Source organism: Solanum pennellii, chromosome 2 (assembly GCF_001406875.1).
Source record: "Solanum pennellii chromosome 2, SPENNV200".
Lineage (NCBI taxonomy): Eukaryota > Viridiplantae > Streptophyta > Magnoliopsida > Solanales > Solanaceae > Solanum > Solanum pennellii.
The window spans coordinates 51,704,427-51,729,736 of NC_028638.1; the positions used below are offsets into that span (position 1 = coordinate 51,704,427).

Sequence of the window (25,310 nt, forward strand, 5' to 3'; positions counted from 1 at the left end):
GGAATTATCCCCCTAAAATTCGCCTCTTGTTGGCTCAATTTTTTGTTTTCTTCAATTTTTATTTTTATATTTAAAAAAAAAATCCAGTTGAAGTGATGGCCAGTTGTCTGATGTAGATGGAAAGATTACGAATAGACAATTGAAAATTATCTTCCAAAAGTGCAATTTGACAAAACATAAATATAATGGCCCAATGTGTTTGAAAGTGTTCCTTTGAGACCGAAAGTGAGAACATCTTAAGAATCCAAAAAAAAAAAGAAGTATAAACTTGAAAAAAAAGAAAAAAACTTTAATTAAAATCCTATAAAGATTTAAGATTAGAAGCTTCCAAATTGTATTCTTTTTTTAAAAAAATACGTCAATGCCATCATCATAGTTATGTTGAAAACATTTTTGTCTCCGGTTTTCGTACTTGATATTTTAATAGCATATTAATCTGCTTTTTCCATATAACTTTGATCCCATTTATCCAAAAAATAAAGTCCCACTGGAGTTTAATGGGTCACAAAAAGAAATTAAAAGTGAATCAATTGCTCAAAAGAAACCAAAAGTGTGTTACCATTTGATAATTTCTTCTATAGGATGAGTAGTTATCACTTTATATTTTTATAAAAGACATAAAACCATAGTAGTAATCATTTGGTTATTGACTTTTCTCTGAAAAATTTAGAAAGAATGATATCGACTATTTGTTAGACACAAGTGCAGTATAAAATAAAATGTCCACTTGTGCTAAGGTTTGTTTTCTCTTATCACTTTTTTTTCTTCTATTTCATAAATAGTTACTCGACATATCACTTATTTCTCCATAGTCTATAACAATTATTTTATATAAAAAATAACATTGTTCTGTAGCTAATATCTTTAACTAAATATGAGATAAATTTAATATGAAAATTTTTATAGAGATAACCAAGCGATCCCAAAATAGTATTATGTTTGTTTTTTAAAACAAAAAAAATATGACGGAAGTTATAAAATTACCATGTAATAAGGATCTAATTAAGTACTGCCTTAATAATAGTTATGAAGGGTTAAAGTTAGCCAATGTATAAAATCTGTGTGCATCTTTTGATCCTTCTAAACTATCGTTTTAATTTGTTTTTTTTAAAAAATTATTATTATTTTTATATCTCGTTAATTTTAACTTTCTACATGATATATTTAATTAGAACTACAATATTAAAAAATATTTTAATACATTTCACATACTTTAATATAATACCACAAAATTTAATTATTATTTTTTTAGTTTTTAAAAACTTGTTTCAATATTAAATCAGACGAATAAATTAAAATAGATAACACAAAAAAAAAAATTAAAAATCATAAAATAAAGTTAAATTGGGCCGGGTTACACGTTTGGGTGGACCATCACCTTTATTGCACAACTATCTAATTTCCATGGTATTTTTACTTATATATCATGGAAGCCTATTTGTGCTGAAAGTAATTAGCAAATTACTAAATCCACCTCTCGCACTAATCTCTCTTTTACCCATATATTTAAATTGCTTGGATACAAGATTTAAATTTTATAAATTAAAAGTTCAAATATATTAAATATTAATACAATCATTCAAATATGCTAATTGCAATTTTAATAGGTAACTATACAAATTTTTCATTGCGTCAAAAGTAGTTCATTCAAATAAACTCGGTGCTTGAACACTCCATTTGTGATTAGCTTAGAAATTAGTTTCATTTCAACTACGCACTTCAACTTGTCAACATCACTAGCACTTCGTATAAACTTATTATTATTTTTCAAATTGCTACAATTTCACAAATAATGCAGTAGCATATAATCATTCACCTATCAATTAATTTATATTTATTTTCATATAGTGTATCTAGTCATGTTATGATTAACAAAGTACTGAATTATTGTGTTGAAATTAGATTATTATAAGAACCTTTGAATAGTCAGTTGCTTCGATAACGACCCGCGTGATGTTCATTAATGAAATGTTAGACTTAAAAAGTGATATATTTTTAGTCCAATTTTGTGTTTTTAGTAATTGTTAGTAAGTTGTGCCAATGTTGGGAGGAAAGATTTGTGGAATACAAAGTTGAAGACACAGTAAAATTAAAGATGCATAAGTTATCGAACAATTTATTTCTTCATTAACGTGAGTAACATTTAAAAGTTCACTCAAATATTTATATATCAACAGTTGAAAATATACTTTAGTAAATAAAAAAGACTTTTTCTCTAATTATCAACTTAGGCAATCCAATAAGATGATACATAAATTCAATATAATATTATAGAAGAATATTTATCTCACTGCCATAGCCCACAAGTAATAGAAAATAAAAACTAATAGGAGTACTATATTTATTATGTTTATAAAATCCCTCTTCGCTATTTGAGGAAATTCTTTTGAAAGCTTGACTAAGAAGGAAAATAAGAAGCTATATATATATTGCATTCATTAGTAGGGATAATTTTAGTACACAAAAAAACAAATTTTAAAAATAGCACAATGTATAGTAGGCCCTTTATTTTATGTTAATCGCTTTCTAGTTTCTATGTTGAGGAATATGCATACGGTTTTGGTTTTCCATTTTTGTATTTTCTTTCATTTTTAATATAATGGTCGAAATTTTGATTAATTAAACTTCAACAGCTTGTTTCACCTATCTAAAATATTATTGAGATTCTATTTAAAAAATATTATTAGCATTTATTTGTTGTATGTATGTATATATCTATATGGTCTCCTTGTAGGATGGTTAATTCAGGAATAAGACCAGTCCAACATAAGACACTTTGTATATGTGAGGTTATATGGAACACTAGGCCAACTTTATATTTATTAAATAATTTACATTTAAAATATATTTATTTAATTTGATTAAGGATTAAAATAGAAAAATAGTTAGTTAAGTACCGTACTACTCTCATATGAGAGAGACAAGGGCCAGTCTTATTTAGTAGACTTCATGTATCTCATTTATGTTGCACTGTTTAAGTTCATAAAATGTTAAAGAAAAAAGAAGCAATTTTGAGATTTGTGGACTAAAACATCTTTGATCATTTGTACGACCATAAATTATTTATTCAGAGTAATCAAGTTTTTTTTTTTAAAATATAGAAATGTGACCCCTTTCTAAATGAACAATAAGAAATGCATAACTATGTTTACTCTTCATTTTTATTACTCCCTGCATTATTTACTTTGTTATTTTTCTACTTTGATATAACTATGTTTCTTTCAATTATGCTGTGGTTATATATTGATCTTATAAATTAAGAGTTTTTTTTTTTTTTTTAATTTGATTAATATTCTACCAATATAGCTAAGAGTTGACTAGCAATAATACGTACTTGGTCCTTGCCTAATTTTGATTATTCGGTGTATAACAGATTTCTTCCTAATTTAATTAGTTAGGCACTTCATTTTGATGAGAGGTATTGCATAAATTAGGCATTTTACATTTTCGAATCATCAATTCCAGGCATCTAAGAAACATATTGATAGACGGAATGTACATGTATTGTTATATTTTTATACGTTTTTCTTTTTACTCCCATTATTTTATGCAGCTTATTCTTCTCACATGTCTCAAATATATTATTTTCCATCATTTGAAAATTTCTTCTACATCGTTAGTAAAAGAATTTAATAGTTATATAAATATTTAAGATTTGTTTCGAGAAAAATATAGCCTATGTGAATTTAGGTAGGACAGTTGATGAGCCAGGATGTGAAGAAACAACTATGAAATGGCAGAAAAGTTCGTTGATTTTGTACCAAATAATATGGTACCAAATTGAATTAAAACTGCGGCTGCTACTTTTACTACTTAACCGTACTTTAATATATATATACATTATATTATGTGATTATTAATTCCAACTGCTTGTACTGTAGTAGTTTTACTGCTATTTGCCAGCAAGGAGACATTATAATTTAAGTGACTTAAAATCTGAGAAAATAAAGTCGGATTTAGTCGGTCCATAATTGAACCTTGCATGTGACTTAAGCTTACATACTATACCCAATTGAATTTATTTTATTTATAATTTTTTAACTAGTTGGTCATATTTTTTTTTATGATTTAAAAATATATAAACATGATAGTTGGTCATATTTTTTTTATGATTTAAAAATATATAAACATGATCTTGACATTAGTTGGACACTATAACCTTTAACTTTGAGTAATAGATACTTAAATTTGTATAAAATTAAATAATAAAACACATTCACCCTATATGCATATGATATTCTACGCAGTAATTTTATATCTTACCTGACGTCCTATATGTATTATATATATGTAAGACACCATTATTACTTGTTTAATTTTATACAAATTTAAATGTGTATTATACACGACTAAAATTGAAGGACACAATTATTCGTTAAAATTAAATTAAGACTCATATATATTTATTATGTCATTTGAAAATTTAGCCCCTTTTATTTGATGATTGTGCATGCATTTTTCTTTTAGCTAGCTTGGAGACCACCTACTTAAATAAACTTTTTTAACTTTTCACATGCAAATCAATATCAAAGTCCTCTTAATTGTGCCCGACACCGACTTACACCTCCATCAACACCAATTATTTTGCTTCAATTATTTTGGCTAATTGCTTCATCCTAATTAAGGGTCAGAGATAGATCTAGAGTATTGATTTCACTTCATCTAAATTTAATAATTTTGATTTTAATCTTGTACAACTTTTAATTTTTGATTACCCCTCTGACTATGTCTTATCTACGTGAGCTGATAGATTTAAAGGACTTAAAAGTTCATCTGATTTTAGTAGGTTTGGCTTGGATTTAAACTTTATAAGCATATTCATATATTCAAGAAAAAAAAAAAGAAGCAAATAATTGAGTTCCAACTGTATAAATAAAAGGGAAAATTATGATAAAATTTTGAAATTTTGGATCTATGATAAATATTCAATTTTTTTATGTCTTTATTACTTTTTAATAGTGTTTCCATTTACTAGATGTGGCACACAAAGCCTCATCTGGCCTGTTCATTTGTGAATGACTTATCGTGTTCTGTTGTGTGTACTATATTTAGAAAAAATGGAAGAGAATATGCCACCGACGCTTCCTTATTTGGCAGAAAAATTACTCACTACTTTCAAGTTGTGTGACAAGATTCAACCAAGAAAATTAAAATACTTTACTTGGTGTGAATTCAACGTTATTTTCTTAATCAAAGTTTAAAAATAAAACGTATATAAAATATATGATTTTAATAAGATGCTTAAAAAACATTAGTGGGAAAAGTTAACTGAGTAATTTTTTGATGAATGAAGAAAACTAGGGATTAGTACCGTATATCTTTCCGCCTCAAAATACGTTATCTTTAAGTAATAATAAGTATGTCTCAAAATGTTTGTCGTTTTAGATGTGTAAGACGGTTTCCTTTTTATATATATGAGTTTTTTTATACTAGGTAAGAATTATTTTTGAAGATCATTAACAACTCAATTATATAATTTATAAATGGAATAGTAGATATTAAATGTAGAAAGATCATATCTTTAAGATATAAATAGAGGTAATATAATCAACCATCCATTTCTGATAATTATTTTTTGAAAAATATAAATAAATAATACGATAAATATTTTAAGATATAGAAAATATTAAAGAACGATTTAAAAAGAAAAAAAAATTAGTGAAACAATAGGGGCAAGAGGTGTTGCGAACCCGAGAGGGAACAATTAATACACACACAGGGCTCGAGAAATGCTAGACAACGCCCGATCATTGTAGCATACCTTTTCTACGCTAGCATATCGAAAAATATATTTTGATACTATTATTATTTATTCTATAAAAATAATAATGTTGTACTACATTGTACGATATTTATTATTTTCAAAAAATTTAAATTTTTTAATGTTGGTTAATGATGAGTCCCAAGTGATGGTTCGAGGCATGACACTTGTTTATTAATTGAAATTTATTCGAATTATTGATTAATATTATTTCTTCGTTTTAATAAGAGTATTAAAAGTTTTTCTATGTTAGTTTATTGTTATTTGATTCACTATCGTTATAGGCTTTAGGGATATTCACAAAGAGATTCAATGATCGCTAAAATTGCATATTTAATATCAATTAAACTATTACTGTTAATTAATTACAAGTTACCGCTAAAAATAATTTTTGATATAGCGTAAATATATGAATATTAATTCGATCATACCATTAATCGTACATTTCCATGATTATCCTATTACATTTCGTTGAAACACAAAGCCTATATATTCTTTATCTTTCTCTATCTTTTAAGAAGAGATTTAGAAAAAAACAAGGAGCTAGGGGATAATAAAAATTGACCAACACAATATGTATGACATCTCGTAACATTTGCTTAATTCATCTAGTGTAACACTTGCTACTTTTGCGCATAAAGGCAAAAAAAAGGTCCACAAAATAACTTATGGACAATCTATTAGGGTTTATATATATAGATACAAAATTAAATAAGAAGATTTGAGGGACTTTGACCCTTTGATCACCACACCTGAATGTGTTATCAAGTCAACAACTTATTTAATTAATAATGGACCACAGACTTGTGGTTCTAATTGACTAATATTGAGAAAGCAGAGCAAGAGTTTTGTGGTTCTAGTTACTTTTTTGATATAGAAATTCGATTTAATTTGAATTTGTGTTGGAAATTATCACACTGGAAAGTAAAACGCTTTCTAACAAAAATGATTCTATATTCAGAAAATTTGAATCTAAGACTTATGATTGAAAATAGAGTACTTACGACTCTATTATAATCTTTGTTGGTTAGTTACTATACAAATCTAAAAAAGTTTGATAACTACATTTTAAAAAAAAAAAAGTTCGTGATAGGACATTTTATTGCATTGACCATTTACCATATAAGTTTCTCAATATCTTATGGGATCAATAGCTTTCAAACTTTTTATTGGCAAGAAAAATTAATGTAGTCAGTTTTTTTGAGAAGTTTCGACGTTTACAGACTAAAGGGCTATTGTTTTAGGGAAGACTAATTAGCTTGTGGAGGATGGTCCAAGTTCAAGTGGCATATATGCAGCGGATTGGAGATGGATTTAGAGATAAAAGACGAATTTAGAATAAATTATGTGGGTTCAATATAGTAAAAAATAATTTTAAAAGTCTATACTTATAAGAATAAAATACTAATTTTAAATATTGAATTTGCGTGCTTAGTTAGATATTGGTAATGTATTCCAATATATGAATATGAATATAGTCAAACAGTACAACAAAAGTTTTTAATTTGATCTGATTTCACCTGACTTTAAATATAATTTTGAGCTCCATCGTCTTGAGATGTGATAGTATGGTGGGGGCTGCTATTACGTTTACCTTTTCAGTGTCACATTCTATCTGAATTAATACAACGTTGTGACGGGTACATACTTAAAAAATTTTTAACACGTATATCGGATCCAGTTAACAAATGTTCTAACTTTTGCTTAGAACACTTACGTATATGTACAATTAATCACACATACCGTTACAATATCCATTCGATTTAAGTTAGAATTTGATTTTGGTTACAATGTATTTTGTCATGCCTTAAGAAAAGATTGGTTATATTTTTGCTAAAACGGACGCTAATAGTTCTATTTATGAAAATTTATCATTAAAGATTACTTGTTGATCAGTAGAACGTGTGTTTTATAGTAATTCATATTTAACAGTCATTGTCATTTCTTTTGCAATCTTTATTTTTTCCTTTTCGATATCGTTTAGGAATTAGGATTGGTCCTTTATCATATTTTAGTATAATTATTGACAGTTAATTTGCAGAGGCACCCACTATTTAAACGTATATATAATGTTAAGTAGCAATCTATTATATAGGCTACTCTTTTGTTTTATATTTAGGGTATCACCAATAATACTACTCTAGATTGAATGAAATAACTATGACCTACTGGAAATAAATAAAGGGGCCAAAATCATTTTAAAGGATTCAAAGTTGGCACTGAGCATGAAAATATATTCCATAGGATCAATTATTTATAAAGGCACGTAAAATAATAATTTAAAAACGTATTGTAATTTGTCCCAACTAATTAAATGGAACCATATCCTTATTCGGTATTTGATAATAATAATTAGCTGCACTAACAATATAATTTTCTCTAAACCTAGGATCGAGTCTTAGAAGGTATTTTATATTTGGCCAATGATTCCAAATGTTTATTTTATTTAAAGTGTATAGAATTGGAATTGTATTTTAATGTATATTTTTATAAAATTATTTAAATTAGTACTATTCATTATTAAATGTCCTTAGAATCCTTTGGATTGAGAATCACATGGCAAAAGCTGACCCAACTTCTATTTAGATTCTCTCCTATGCACCAACTAACTACTACCTTACACATGGCTATTAAGAATGAATTAATTCTAACTTCCATATTTGTTTGAAAACTGTATAAATCTTTTATTTGTTTCCAATATTTTGAAGATTTTAAGTCAAAATATGTGGATATTCTTTTCTTTTTTCATAATACAGTGACACTAGGACTTAAATTTTTGAGTTCAAACCTTTTATCTATTTTTGATATCATATTGAATTGTATTGATTATTTATCTGATTAAAAAGATATTTATATTTTTGATATTTAGATCAATTTTCTCAGTTATTTTGAATTAAATTAAATATATATATATATATATATATATATATATTTTAAAATTATATTTTAATAATCTAAGCTACTTTAAGTTACTAAAGACGGTATTTTTCATTCATTTTAAAGTGATGAAAAAAATTATTATACAATAAAAGAATATTTATTAGGACTGAATACTGATGTAAAACAAATACTACTGACCAAGTAACCAATTTTAAACAGTGTTCTTAATATTTTATTTGAGGTTTCCTTAATTACTTATAATATTCCGAAATTATGATTTAACTTGCGTGGTGTCAAATCGACATTTTAAGACAATTCTCCCTCCTGATCTAAATTCTTTTCTTGTTAAAAAACAAAATACCATATTTAGTTCTACTTCACATGCACGACATTTTTAATTACCATTCGATGGAAAATGTAGTCAATTAAATTTTCGTGTAACATAATAATTGAATTCAGCTCTTCATTCGGCTCTACTTTTCTGTCTGTCGTAATATTCAAAAATCTTTATCACAAATTATTTATTATTTTTGAAGTTCAAGATAATATTATTTATTTTGTCCCCATTTTATCCTTACTTGTAATTGCTCTTCATGCCTACAAATATCTTAATTATGGGTGATGAGTTATAACACATAAATAGAGAAAATATTTAATATAAAAAAATCTATCTTAAAATATAAATAAGGAAAAAGTAGTCTAAGCCCCTTCTAATAAGTGTTTTTCAAGGATCTTAAAAAAAACATAACAGATAATTTGTGACGATGAGTAATAGATAACTATAATTCGTGGATTGATTAAGAAAAGTGTATAGTTGACTAAGAAAACTAGGAATATATGGACATTGGAGGAAGCAAGACACAATTGGTCACAACAAAGAGCGGTTCCATTTAAGTCATAATCAAGTACAAGAAAAGAATAAAGGAAGGATTGAAGAAAGCGTATGAGTGTAAAATGAAGGAATATCACTTACCATAAAGAAATTATTATAATAACTAGTACTAAGTAACCTACTATATATTGAATTATTTTATTTTTAATTAAAGATTTCATGTTTGAATATAAATAATAATTATTTAAAAATATTTTTTTATGAATCATGAATATATAATGCGAATTTAAATTATTCAGATGACCAGATCAATAAAACCGATAAATCTCGTTATAAATATAATATAATTAATTAAAAGACTATTTATGTAATGACGCATGACTTTTAAAAATTAATAGAGTTTCTAAAATTTAGATGGTTTGACCACACTCTAAAGTAATACTACTATGTCTAAAAAAATATAAAATAAAATAGTACTATGTCAATTTCTCATAATCCACATCAAAATAAGGGGTTAATAAGGGAAAAAAAAGGACAAAAATATCCCTTGATTATATTACTTAATACTTTTGGTAATTTAAGTTTGTATAAGGTAGGCATTTTTACAAAACTCTATCGGCTAGATTTTATGAAAATTGTTTTTATTTTAAAAAAAAAGCCATAAAATTTCCACGAAATACAATAACCTGCAATATCAAAAACCAAATCACACAAAAAGATAGATGAAAGTAACAAAAAATATATCTCAAAATACATCAAACATTTGACTAAAATAAAAAGAAATATAAAAGATTAAAACTGCAATTAAAAAACTTTTTTTTTTTTTGGAGATCATTTTGATTCCAAGTACTACTTCTTACTAATGCAGGTGCAACTGGCAATATGCAAATATCTTTAGATACTATTTGAATCTAACAAAAATTAGACTGACTCGAGTATAATTCGATTCATTCTATTTTTCAAAGACGAATCTAAATCGAAGGAAATTAGGGATGTGGTGCAAGGTTCCATATATTTTTTTAACATTTATCATAATTTGAATAGTATCTTGTTAAGAAAAATTAGATGCTCTCACTGTACTAGTCAACTCCCATCCCTTTCAAACTAATGTCCAGGAACTAAAAACAAGTACTACTATTTTATTTTATTTTTAAAAAAGAAATAAATTATAATCCATCCACTCGTACTTTCACCTCTCATTGTGACCCAAGGGTTTAGTCTGGACCCCTATCTTATAAATTATTGAAAATTTAAATTACGAGACATAAATCTTACCTCCCAACAACAAACAAGGGGATTTAGGATTAAAAACTAAATAAGAAAACATTCTTTTACATGGAAAATATATATGGAGTAATATAACTTAATTACTAGTAAAAAAATTGATAGATTTTTCCCTTTGTGCAACATTTAAAATGGGCCACTCAAAGTCACTCGTGAAAACAACAATTATTAAAATTTGAAAGTGTCTCCGGAAATAGGGGAAAAGAAAAACATTGATGGAATCATCTCTATACTACACTGTTTAGTCCTCATTATTGCAACATTTTTATTACTATACACAATTTATCCAACATTTATGTTTGCTAACTCAAATAAACATATAGGTTTAAATGGTTTTTGGTGATAAAAATATGTAATTAAATCCGTTTTTCATTACTTCTCCGAAGTTTCTGGATTTTAAAAAAAAGATATATTGCAATCCTTTAATTTGGACCGTTAAATTACGTGGACAACGTTATTACAAATTCTACTCTATGACAAAAATATTTCATGACAGATTTAATTTAATAAAAACTATAGTATACTAGAATTACGAAGACAAAGAATCAAAACAATATAATTTGTACCAAAGGGTTACGAAAACATGTGTATCTAATTATTAAAAAGTCCTCACATTTTTTGTTACGTATGTTGTATGTGTCTTTCAAAAATACAATTAAATAGAATTTTTTTTAATTATCAATAAGCTTGCGCTTTTATTTTTTTTACGGAAAAGGGTCTAAAATATCCTCAAAGTATTGGAAATGGTACAAAATTACCCTCCAAAAATATTTATAAAAGTATATTTTAAAAAGTGCATGAATTAATTCGGGATATATTAATTCTTTATATTTAGTCATAAATTTCTAATTCAATATTGAAAGAGAATCCAATTGGAAGTGTGCTCCTAAATAAGCGGCTCAACATAAATTTAATTGGGGCTTTGATTCGGACTTGAATAATTTTGGATGTCATTTCCAGAAATCTATAATTTCGTCGTGTTTTAGTAGTGTTTATGACGATTTTGATATAATAGTTGGATTATTAATTGGGTGGGGTTTAGTTAGTAGTGAGTGGGTAGTGAGTTGGTTTATAAAAGATACAAATAAATTAAATTATAACCAATAGTTGAGCATCAAGTATTTTAAAAAATATTTAAATAGTTTAAATTTAAAATCATTAAATAAGTGGTCAATTTTGAACTCAAAGGTGGATGAAAAGGGCATTTTGGAGCCAATAGGTGGATGAAGGGTAATTTTGTACCATTTTCAATACTTTAAGGGTATTTTAGGCCCTTTTCCGTTTTTTTTAAGAAAATTATTTGTTTCTTTTCATATTAATACAAAATTACGATTCTTCAATATAAACTCCATATGGATTTACTTTTATGACGGGACGTGGAATATGGAATGCTATTAGTCTTCTCGTGATGAGCAAAGATAATTGGTGCGCTAACTACACTCTCTCTTTCAATTTATATGGTATTTTCTTTGTTTCTTACTTCAACAATAGTTATCTATTTTATAGAATACAAAAATAATTTTATATGTAGTTTTTAATTTATTTTTATTATTATTTATTTTTATTTCTCTATTACATTTTTCAAGACATTATATTTATTATATTTAAAGGGTGATACAGTAAAATTACCTTCTATTTATAATTTTCTAAAAATATGCAAAGCCAAATGTGGTTAATGGACAAATATTGTTGGATATAGATTGATTTTTGGGGGTCCTTTTTATTGTTTTAAAATAATTGATTTGTTCAAATTTGAAGAGGAATTTTTGGATTTTTTTTTTCATTCTAGATTAGCATTTTTGAAATAAAGTTTATATCCTTTAGGAGATAAATTACATAATTTGCAAAATTATATTTATGATTTCATAAAAGATAATAATAGAAAGTACGATTTTTAAAGTATTACATATGTTTTTAATAAGTGTACATTTCTCATAAATTCAGTTAATGTGAAATAGAGAGAATGTCATTTTACTTTAAATAAATTTTTTTTGAAAAATTGCGATTTAAAATAAATTATAAATATTTGTATTAATATAAATTTTATCAGTAAGAGTAAAAGATTTTATTTTTTTCAGAGTAAACGATATTCTTAAGCTAAGTTTTTAATTTTGAAAAATGGCATTATGTTTGAGAAAGAATAAAAGTAAAATTGTAAACTTAATTAATTTTTAGTTATAAAAATGTTACTTACTATTTAAATCTAATTAAAAAAAGAAAATGAGACGAATGGAATAGGTAATAAGCGCCGGTCATGAACTGATGATCCGACTACCACTGTTTTTCTTCTTCTTGTTCTTCTTTTTTTTTCCTGTCAAATATTTGAAATTAATATATACCTTTTGATCCCTCTAAACTTGATACTAAGTTTAATTTTCATTACATGTTTTAGGTTTGCTTAGTCATAATTACTAGCTACTAATAGACATATTTGTGACTTGTGTTCTTTTTTTAATTATTTTTTTCTGATTTAATTTTAGTTTTATTTTTCAAAAAAAGAAGTAATGATCTGATTCATATATGCATTTCGTACTGATGGAATGTATGCATTCACTAGGAATCACAGTACCAGGTCATTTAATGCAATTAAAGTGTTGAAAATAAATAACTGAAAGTAAAATGGGAATACAAAATTTTACGTGAAAACCTATTTATTCAAGGGAGTAAATCAACGATCTATCTAAAAGGATTTCAAATTATTTTCACTAATCACCTAGCAAAAGTGAATAGACCTCATCCACACCATGGAGATTAAACTCTTTATCTCACTCTAAGTAATATGCCTATTACTTACTGAGCCTAAGCAATGCATCCATTACCCCACAATATTAACTATCACTATTAATATAAACTTTAAATTGTAAAACACAATTTAAATTGTAAAACACAAAGTTAATTCTAACAATGTTCTTACAATGATTCACACAGAGATTTAAAAATTTTAACAAGAGTGAAACGAATCCTATAAGTTTAGCACAATACGTGCTTTCAAAACAGCAGCCTACACAGAAAACACTTCTTTCATTGATCAGGTTCCTTATTGTATTTGTTTGTTTAAGCTTAGTTTCACTTTCTTTGAATTAATGAATCTTCAAGTTGTTTGTTTGTTTTATAATATCAATCAAGAAGAATACTTGACCATTTGACAAACAACGTCATCCATTTCTATTGTTGAAATACACTCACAGTTTCACTAATATACTGACAAGACAACTTCTCAGTTGTACACTATTTTGTACCTGGACGAAAACAGTCTACTGAGGACCAGATCCCTATATTGTGAGGATCAACAGAACAACTGAATTACATCACGTACATGCATGAGCTAAACTTATATTCAGAGGCTGAGCTGATATTAGTTGCTTAGGGGTCCTAAATTTCTTTCATCTCTTTACCATTGAGCTGTCAATCAGTTTTGTTAAAAGTTCACAAATTATTACTTAATTTTCTAATGAAAATAAAGTTTTCGAGCTTTTTTGTTCAATTGAGCATATAAGCCTCCATTCTTTCCTTTATTCTTATAAAAAGGTCCTCTTTCTTATCCCACGGAAAAGCTACTGAATTCAAACTATTTCACTGTATTGTTTCAAGCGTAGTGAAATGGACGAAACTATCCCTTTCACTTTAGGTCAATATATATGTTACATCAAATTAAATTATATTCTCATGTTTTGTGCACTACGACTCTAATCATATTCTCCTTAATTCAACTATTTTATTATTGGGTTTCAAAAAGTTAGAAGAAAAAAATAAAAGTATTATTTAAAACTAACAGAAGAGGAGTTGTACCTACATATTTGTTAGAACGATTAAATTTAAAGAAGTTTAATGACATTAATGAAATGCATGTGGCCGATCAAAAGATAGGAACATGAAATAAATTAATTCTTTAAGAAGAGAACATAAAAATTAAATATTAGGGACAACAACAAATAAAAATTTGTCCGACATAATTTTACTGAGTGTGATTTTAAAAAATGAGGGTGAGACTAAAAAGTAATTCAACTAATTTTAATAAATACAAATAAAGAAAGTTTATATCATGGAATAAATAATTCATGTATTAACAGACGGTGATTATATAAACTATCCAAAGATAAATTTTTTTTAGTGTTAGTAATCATTTTAGATTAACAATAATTATTTTTGTCAGTTACCTTAATAAAAATTGTTATTATAAGTTTTTACAATTTTTTTAGTGTTAGTAATCATTTTAGAGTAACAATAATTTTTTGTCAGTAACCTTAATAAAATATTGTTATTATAAATTTTTACATAAATAATTTATATAACAAAATATTCTCCGTACCATTACTATGTGAACCAAATGGACAGAAACATACAGGGATGGAATGAATATAACAATATTGCAAAAATAAAATAAAATAATGCTCGTCTAAACACTTATATTTGGGCCTCTAGCCGTGGATTTCTTTTAACATTCATCCCAAATTTCATTTTTTCTCGTTTCTTTTTATATATCATCTTTTTTTATATATAGTTGGATTATTAATAATAAGTGCAAATTACAAAAATTACATGCTTTTAAGATAAAAATAACAATTTATCTCTTAAAAATTTTTAATTACAGAAATCTATCAAACGAATACTATAATATAAACGTTGATACATTAAAAAGAGGGCCGGATACACTAATGGCCAAAAGATCAAAGCGTTGATACATTAAAAAGAGGGTCGGATATATGCGTTAATACATTAAGAAGAGGATCAGATAAATTAATGGCCAAAAAATCAAAGCACTGATATATTAAAAAGAGAGTCGGATACATTAATAACATTTTTACCTTAAGAGAAAAATGTGGAATTTTGGAAATTTGTAAAACTTATAGTAGATAATGGTAATAAGTAAACTAAAATGTGACATTTTTATAATCATTCCTTGTAGTATCTATCGTTTCGTAAAATCAATACATAAATTACCATATTATTCCTATTATACCCTTTATAGAAAAGTTAAATAATCTTGAAAATATTTATACTTTGACAAACGTAGGAAAATTAATAAGTATTAATATTCATTGGAGTACTTTAATGTATTAATTATTCTCTTCACTCACTGTTCTATAAAATCTGCTTTTGAAAATAAATTCAAAATTTTAAATTGTTATTCAAATGCATTTTAATTTTTAAAATCTAGCAAATTCATAATATATTAAAAAGTTGGTTTGAGAAAACATTCAATAAAGATAGAAGGATAAAATTACTTAATTTTCTAATACAAGTGCAATCTAAAAAGAAATTGATTGAGATTGTATATAAAGATTAAAAGGCCATCTATTTATCATCCCAACTAATTTTCATGCATCATATTGGTCATCCGATCTTGAAATGCATATCGAAGTAAAGAGATTGTTTGTTTAATGATTATGTTAAAATATAACTAGTTAATATCGTTATCTATATTTATCTCTTTTCACGGATAGACCTTCGTAACTAATTTTCATTAGAAAAAATTATAGTGGCTAGTAATTGTATTGTATTAGTTTTTACGAAAGTATCATGCTATGATTTTAGAATATTGTACTTTAGTTCATTTTAAAAAGTAATTTCATGTCAAATTTACGAATATTTCATGTTTTTCAAAACAAAAAAATTGAAATATATTTTAAAAAAATAAAGCGTTTTAAAATCTCCATCCTAATTTAAGTAGAAAAATATTTGAAAACCTACTCAAGTTCATGTGATATGCTAATCTAATATTTAAAGGCATAGTTGCATGGTAATTAGGAAACAAAAAAAATGAAAGGGAACCATTTTATTGTTTTCATTATTAACACACAATTAAATGGATAGAGACATAAAGCAGGAGGTTTTTTGGGGGGTACGAAGGCCAAAGGAAGGAACTGGTGAGTGTTGGACACGTGTCAAAAGAATAGCCGACAGATTGGAATGTAATGTGTCTTAGAGCCATAGGATGGATAAGTAAGTAATTGTGAGAGAGAAAGAACACTAGCTTAGTAAAAGCACAAAAACACTTTACAACCACCGATCGATTTTTAGTGTGAGTTTATAGAGAGAGAGAGAGTGTGGGTACTGGTACTGGTACTGGCTCTGTGTATGTATATGTATATGTAGAAACTTAAATTAGTGTGTGTGTGTGTGAGATTTGCAGAACAGAAAGAGCAGAGAGAAAGAGAGAGAGACGTTTGCTGCTTTTTTGGCCATGGCGGCGTTGCAGAGAGTTGTAAGTCTACCTCTTTTTAATGCTCCGAAAACACAAGCCACATAATACAAGCCTAAAAAGCAAATACTACTACTTCTTTCTTCCATCTCTTTCTTTGTGATTTATCTCTATCTACAAAAAGTCTTCTCTCTTCCTCAATCCAAGAAAATTTTTAACATAAAAGCTGCAACTTTTATCTAAGCCAAATGTTCACGCGCTTATATAGTACAGACAATAACTGTAAAAAATAAAAAACTTAATTCTTTTCTTTTATTATACTCACAAATCAAGAAAAAGTGAAGGGAGAGGTACCATTCTTGGGTCATAATCAAACCCAGTGTTCGTGATCTGCTATGGATTGTCAGTCACAATTGAATTTTGGAAAAGTCTTAAAGGAGGCAACAAAATGGCTGGCTTCTTTTCACTAGGTGGTGGAGCAGCAGCAACTACCAGCCAAGATCAGCAGCAGGAGACCACCAATAATCCAGAAAGTAATTGGTTTTTGTACAGAAATGATCATCATCAAGAATTGCCCACAACCTACAGAGGTTTTGAGTTATGGCAAAACACTAATTCCCAACCTCAGATTCGCAACCCAATTAATCCTCTTCAAGATCTTTATCCTACAGCCGCTGTTGGATTAGGTATCGGGCCGAGTCATAGTGGTTATCCTCCTATGGCTCGGCCCAATCACGACCCTCCTTCGGCAGGAGGATCGGGTTTGGTGATGATGAGGAGTGGGGGAGGGGGAATTAGCTGCCAGGATTGTGGTAATCAAGCGAAAAAAGATTGTCCACACATGAGATGTAGGACTTGTTGCAAGAGTCGAGGCTTTCAGTGCCAAACCCATGTGAGAAGCACTTGGGTTCCAGCCGCTAAAAGGAGAGAAAGGCAACAACAGCTTTCTACTTTACAGCAACAGCAAGAAGAAGAAGAACAACAACAGCAGCAGCAGCAAACGCTGCAGCTCCACAGAGATAACCCCAAAAGGCCAAGAGAGGATCCAAGTGCTTCCTCTCTTGTTTGCACTCGTATATTACCTTCCACTACTTCTGGTAAACTTTTTTTTCTTTCCTAATTCCTTACTCTATACAAAGTTATATCTATATATACACTCATGAATTTCATATAAAGGACTAAAAGCTTAACATTCGTACAAAGTAATTCACAACATATCATAATGAAAATTAAGAAAGAAAAAAAAAAGAGAGTTCCCAACAACAAACAAACATACCAAGCGTTATTTCACAAAGAGTACAGACTGTTTGCGACAGATCCTCAGCACAAAAGGAATCGAGACTATATTTTTGACAAAAGACAAAAACGAGCTTCCATTGTAGTTAAATAGTAAAACCACAGCTTTTGCTTTTTCTTATATTTCAAACTTCTCATTACTGTGTTTTGTAATCCTGACAAAGAAGACGCTATTCTCTCTCTCTCTCTCTTCTCTTTATGCTATTGATATCTGTGTAGCCACATGCCTCTCTTTTTTCCTCATTTTACGCAAATTCTTCTCGAACCAATTAAACATTACTTCAATTTGTTTTTGATGTGGCTAGGGTTAGAAGTGGGGAATTTTCCAGCAAAAGTAACTTCAAATGCCGTATTTCACTGCGTTCGAATGAGCTCCGTTGACGATGCCGATGATCAATTCGCATATCAAACAGCTGTAAACATTGGTGGGCACGTGTTTAAAGGAATTCTATATGATCAAGGTCCGGACAATCAGTACATGGCTGGCGGTGAAAGCTCATCCGGTGGCGGCAGTGCCAGTCACCAGCATAACCTTATTGGTGCTGCAGGCACTGCCACATCAGCTGCTACAAGTGGTGGTGCAGCACCCGAAGCCTCACCTTATCTGGATCCTTCATTATATCCAGCTCCTCTCAACACTTTCATGGCTGGTACGCAATTCTTTCCACCTCCAAGATCTTGATGAGCTTCAATATTCTTCTACACACCGAAAAAATTGACATTTGACTTTTTACTCTGTAATGAGATACAGTTATGTTAGTAAGTAGTCGTTAAGGCTGATAAATTCTAGGGGTGGGTGGGGGGTTGGAATAGAAGCAAATTGAGAGAATGTGGAGGGGATGATGTTTAGTTTTCAAGTTCTAATTTCAATCATAATTGGATTATTTCCATTAATTCTCATGGAATCTCTTATAAGGTCTCTCCCTTTGAGCTGAAATGTTGAATTTCTTGTTTAATTTTGTCCTTTAAGCTATACAACTACTATAATTCATTCCACACTATTTTCTCGTTTGACTTTCTTCACTTAATCCGTTTTGAAAATTTGGACTTTTTCAGTTTCAAATGACATGTTTTCAAGCTCCACTCATGATCAAAGACATAAATTGTGTTTTGAATATAGTACCTTTTTATAATACTAATTTTTATAATTGTTCTCCATCGACTCCCTAGTATCAACTCTGGGACTCGACTAATCTAAGTTTGCAAACACATAAGATTCTTTGAGCAGAAAAGTGTTTTCTATAAGCATTTTTTCCATTTACAAGTCATGAAATTGAGACCTCATTAGTTAAGGGTGATGAGATCTTATCCATCCCACTCAACCGTTTGACATGTAGTGACACTCAAGGAGGTATTTCTTCCTTTGGTTAATCTACATTTTTCTAACTTCTCTTCATATGTGTATGGTAAAGTGTTTAACATATTCATGTACTATCATTTTATTTTTACGTATTACTCATTTATTAGTTAATAGGTTACCTTTTTATGCTAGCTATAAAGCCTGCATATAATTGACAAGTGAATCTTGAATTTTTAGAAAAAAGGTGACAAAGTAAATTTTGTTAGACTTACAGTACTGTAATTAAACTCTGTGGACAGAAGAGAATTTTATGTGTTGTTGGCTTGTTGCTATGTTATGTCCGTTGTATCTTGAATTAGCTTTTGAGTATCTAAGAGATTTGATTTGCATGTAAGAGATGGATTGCTGCTTTTGATTGGTTCAGGTTTGATTAAATGCATTGGCAGAAGCATTAAGTTAAAAATTAATTAAGTGGCATAAAGTAAAGAGAGAGAGAGAGAAAAAAAAATAAAGGAATTTAAAGAGCATTTACGTACCCAATATATATACATCAAGGTGTTTTACTGTTTTCATTGTCAATGTCTACTTCTGTGGTAAACTGTGTGCAACAGATAAATTCAATAGTTTCCCTTTGGTTGCAAATTTTTCTGACCTGCTGTTGCCTGTTACTATCTGATCTGAATCACATTGAAAGGCCTCTTTTGTTCCTCTCAGTCTGTCATTTTCCAGATTTCTACTATCTCTTCTGTTGCATCTTTGACAATTCTTCCAATTATTTGTTAGGTTACTATCTCGATGAGTTCGTTTGATTAGATATGAAGTTTAAAAAAAAAATAAAACGTAGAAATAGTGACTTTAGTTGAACATGTTGTGACATTCACGTGGCTATAAATATATGTTAGTAAGAAGTTTAAAGTTAAATTTGAATTTGATTTGGAGTAAATCAATTCAATATTTTAAAATTGTAATTTAAATATTAAAAAATTAAATAAGAAGTACTGTAAGTTGCAATTCTTCCCAAGGGACCTGGATAAAAATAATACATTTTTGAATATTGGTTAAACGTCTCATAATTTGAATCCCAAGAAGCAAAAAATATTGCATACATTGAGATAAAGGGAGTATATTTTTTTTATATTTATATAGAAAAACTGAATGAGAAGGAAATAGTACTTTCACTTAAGTTTGGAAAGTGTAAATAATATATAGCTGAAAAACATTCTTCTTATTTGAGATTTTGATTATTCTAATCATTATTAGTAAATTATGTCTTAAATATAGTTAATGCAGCTAAAACCCTTCACTTCACTTGGGTTAGACTCTAGTACAAATTCCAACTAATCTTTTATTATTATCTATGGTTAGTTAATGTAGTGTTTGATTTGATGTGCCATATTTTAATAAACAATAATATTTACATACACATTGATTTTGTAACCACCTTATTTTAATGACCTTGTATCTATGAGTGAAAATAACCGTATTCTTAGCTGGAAATATCAATTTTCCGTAGGTTTTAATTAGTTGATAGGTTTATTTAATGGTTCGAACATTAATTAGTAGCATTTAGGGAGAAGTTAAAAGAATAGAAAAAACAAAAAGATGAGCAGTACTTTCGATTTTTTTTTAGATAAGAAAAGACGTAAAAGTGTTAAAAAAAATGTATATGTCCCAGGACTTGAAAGGATACAGCAATGTTTAACACCTGTACCAACCAGACCATAATTACGTCTTATTTCTGTAAGGTAATATAATATATATTGTCACTTTCTCCTTCTCTTTTTGTCACTATTTCTTTAGATAATGAAGAAAAATGTGCTAATTATACATTCCTTCTATTTTTATAGGAAAATATCTCATAAGTTAAAGACGATTATAAAAATGTTAGTCGAGGATTTATCAAAGATAACCTCTCTATCTATTTACTTCTTATGATAGACAAATATTAATTGGTCATTAATTGCCATTGTTTGAATTTTTAAATGGGTATGCATTTTGCTATTTAAGTGAGACAACATGAGTTAAGGATATATTTACTTGTATTTATGAACTATGGTCCAGTTCTACTAACTGCTGTATATCATAATGGTATATATGAATGCTCTTAAAACTCCCTGTTTGACGTACGAACTCTTGTAAAGCGGTTGATGATCTATATCAACTTGTATTGGGTACGTAATACTGCTGTTTATATGTTTATAAGCCCACAGGGGATCCATTAGTTGTATTGTTAAAGTTTGTCGCGGACCATTCACTTTTTGATGCACTCATGTTGGATTTATAAAAATATTGTGAATCTGATACGCAACTGTTGATATATTTGAAAAATCCAAACTCTTTTTAAAATTTATTTAGACCAAGGTTAAAAGTGCAATGAATATTTTTTCATTTTATGTAATAGAAATTCCCTGGTTTGGTCCAGCACTGGCCTTGTCTGGTCTATATATAAGATGCCATTATTCAACAAAGGTACTCCTTGTTGTTTGAGTACATTTTTTTTGGACCATAGTCTACATGAACTGTCTCATGTTAATACTCATTATTTCAACTTAGGAATGTGATTGCATGTGCTTGTAGATAACATTTTTTTTTAAAGTTTACCTAGTAGGGAGGGGAAAGGGAAATGAGGGAGATAATTAAATTGAACTTTCCGTGAAAGTTTAGCTAGTCAATGAGTTCATTTTATAGTTATGCTAGTTTGCATGTTAATTTGTTATACTGCGCATTAAATTCCCACTTATTTTCATTTTTTCCACTTGATTTTAAAGAAAGTGTAACGTGTTACTTGTCGTATGTTCCACATATAATCTTAACCTACGGTACGCATAATTCAATTGCTGGTACCATTTAAATCTCCTTGGTTAATTCTTACCAACCAAAGCGGAAATAGGTGTAACTTTCGTATCACATGTGTTCATGTGAATTCTATTTTCTCTTCTGAAGTGGAGGGAAAGAGAAAGGTCAATAGGGGAATAACTTGGAGTGTATGTATATATATATATGGAGAGAGGGAGAAAAACAACTAGGTCAACTGGCTTACAGTGAGCGTGAAGAAATTTTAGTAACTCAATGGATTGATTTGAAAGTCAGAGAAGCCCAAAGCGGTAGGGCATGAAGAAAGTAGTCATGGACATACTTGGTATAGATGCTTAATTCGAATTTGGAGCATTCTAAAAACTTAGAGATCCAACTAGAAAAAGACAGGTTTGGCTATGGTGCCTCGAGCATTATTTGTAGCTTGAATTGATAGACAAGTAAATCAAGTTCAGTATGATATGACATGAAAGAATCTGAGCATAAATTTTAAGGCAATTGGTAGGAGAAACTCAATACGTTTAAACCTTTAATTTTATTTTTTTAGAAAACTAAAATTTCAGCATGATGTTATTCAAGTGTTGTGATACTAGTGTATTTTATTCTCTAATTTTAGTAAACTCATATTATTTAGCACTTAAGGGTGACTTGATATTCAATAATGTGATTTTTTAAACCTTGGAAATTCTGGTAGCCAGAAATTCTTTCAATTTGGCTAAGCTTTGATAGACAGTCGTTTTGACAGTAGTACTTGAAAGAATATTTGAGATGCATAAACTAGTCAAATCACTATGAAATAAACAATAAATATCCACGGATACTGACACATATAAAGGCCAAAATAAAAGAACATACATCGAATGAAGGTGAAGAAATTGTAGCGGAGCTGAATTATAGTTCACCGATTCAATTAAATTCAGTATCTTTAATTTAAATTTATATTTATCTTAAAATTTTTACCAAATATGTATAAATTATAAATTTTAAAATTATAAGATTCAAATTTCAACTCAATCGAACAAAAAAGTATATGTATGAAAAAAAAAACAGATGGGGGACATATCGTCTGAATGCTGATGTTTTAAATTGTGGAAGGGGAAAGATGATATGAACAACTATTTTCCTATTCCCAATGCTGACAACTATACTATTATTGTTTGCATGTTTACTTTCTGTGTGAATTTTGAACAATTAGATTCGATCATATATTCTTGGACAATTAAAAAAAATAAATAAATTCATGGTTCCAACAAAAAAAGAAATATATTCACTTTCCTCAGATTCAAGAAATCCTCGAGCAACAAAAACAAAATCCTCATCTTCTGCAATTTCCCTTTCAACATTATTTCCTCCCTACACCCTAAATATATGATATAATTATTTCATCATTTGTACGAAATAATTTCCGTTAAACAAAATATTTACAGTACTTGATAATTTGAAAAAAAAAATAAAAATAATTTAGTTGCTCTAGACAATATTGGAAATATTTGTTTGTCATTAACATGCCAGACAATTGAATTATTAAAGCATGCATTCCATATGACTATAGTTCTTTTCCATTTTTGAATTTTAATTTTTTGTTTAAATTGACTATCTAAAGATGCTTATGCTTAATAAAGTTATTATATTTGAGAGAATCTCAATCACTTTTTTAATACTAAGTCTTAGTTAGAAGATCAAATATGAAAGACATGCCTCAATCACTAATTAGTCTTTATTTAATGTGATCACTATATTGGTGTATAAAGTGTACAAAGTTAGAAGAAGACACGGACTAATCTTGAACCTAGAAAGGAATTACATGTAGACTTGTTTTGTACTCACAATTTTACCCCCAAAATTTTCATATTTCGTTTTAGAAGTAGGAAATTATTATAATTTATCTAGTTATATTAAATCTAGTAAAACGTCTGCTTGTGAAAATTAATGTTTGAGAAGAGTAGAAAGTTTCCATTGAATTAGAAGATGCCAATTTGGCTTATTTGTTTGGATTAGGTCAACTTGACTGACACTTCAACTTTTAGAATGATGGCCTACTTGCTCACAGTCCATGTATGTTCCTAAATATATTTTCCAATTTTCCTTAATGTAATTGCTATGGTCCTAAAGCAACACATTAAATTTGGAAAGAGTTAATAATGCTTTGACAAGAAATAGCTTTTATTTCTACCTAGTTTAGGTTAACCGTTCTAATATTTTCTAGCAATCGATTATTTATTTTAACAGTTTCACACCATTGTAAATTTTCACATGAATTATCTGTTGAAGAGTTCTACATCACATGAAAAATGAATGAATGAATGATTTTATTAGAATGTATAAGATAGCCTTTTCAGATTTAGTTAGACTCAATATTTATTTCCTTACATAATATTAGCGAAAATGTTTAATTTAGTCCTGGATATGAGACAAAATGATGTAAAGTTTCACATCGAATTAAAAAGAAATGAGTGATCTCCGCTTGGACATTCCGATTAGCCTTTGGGATTTAATTATATATGCCCGAGATTGCAATGAATTTTGGGGTGATAGGGGGAATAGATATTGAAAAAAAAAGACAACTTAATGAAAGGGGTGTAATTAGGGTTTTGTAGTGTTAAGAGGTGGATTATATATCTATACAACTATACTAGCATTTCTTATTAAGAATTATAATAGTAGCATCTTTTCCTTTTAGGGTTATTTCTTTCTTTTTTTAAATCACAAAACAGGATTACTAGGTTAATTAGTCTTATTTCTTTATAAAGAAAAAAAATACATATATATATATAGGAATCATCTCTAACCCCAATGCAAGATAATGGAGTGGTCCCCTAGCTACCTCCATTCCATAGGGTCAACCTAAAGTTTCTCAACACTTGAGTACAAGAATGATTGTTATTTGGATTAGAAGATGCTGCCAAAATTTAAATTAAAAAAAAAAAAAGAGTATATGCATATAAATGTGTAGTCTTCAAAAGGAAATAAAAGAACATGCAGAAGCTTAGCCAGAACTGAA

The 25,310-nt window shown here is 28.3% G+C and overlaps 1 protein-coding gene across 1 annotated transcript; it reads left to right on the forward strand.

The window, feature by feature from the left end:
- Positions 1-17,347: 17,347 nt before the first annotated feature.
- Positions 17,348-19,151, forward strand: LOC107009318 (protein SHI RELATED SEQUENCE 1-like). Its single transcript, XM_015208628.2, has 2 exons — positions 17,348-17,996; positions 18,501-19,151. Exons 1-2 carry the CDS (start codon positions 17,348-17,350, stop codon positions 18,875-18,877), a joined length of 1,026 nt encoding a protein of 341 aa, XP_015064114.1. The 3' UTR covers positions 18,878-19,151.
- The last annotated feature ends 6,159 nt before the right edge of the window (positions 19,152-25,310 follow it).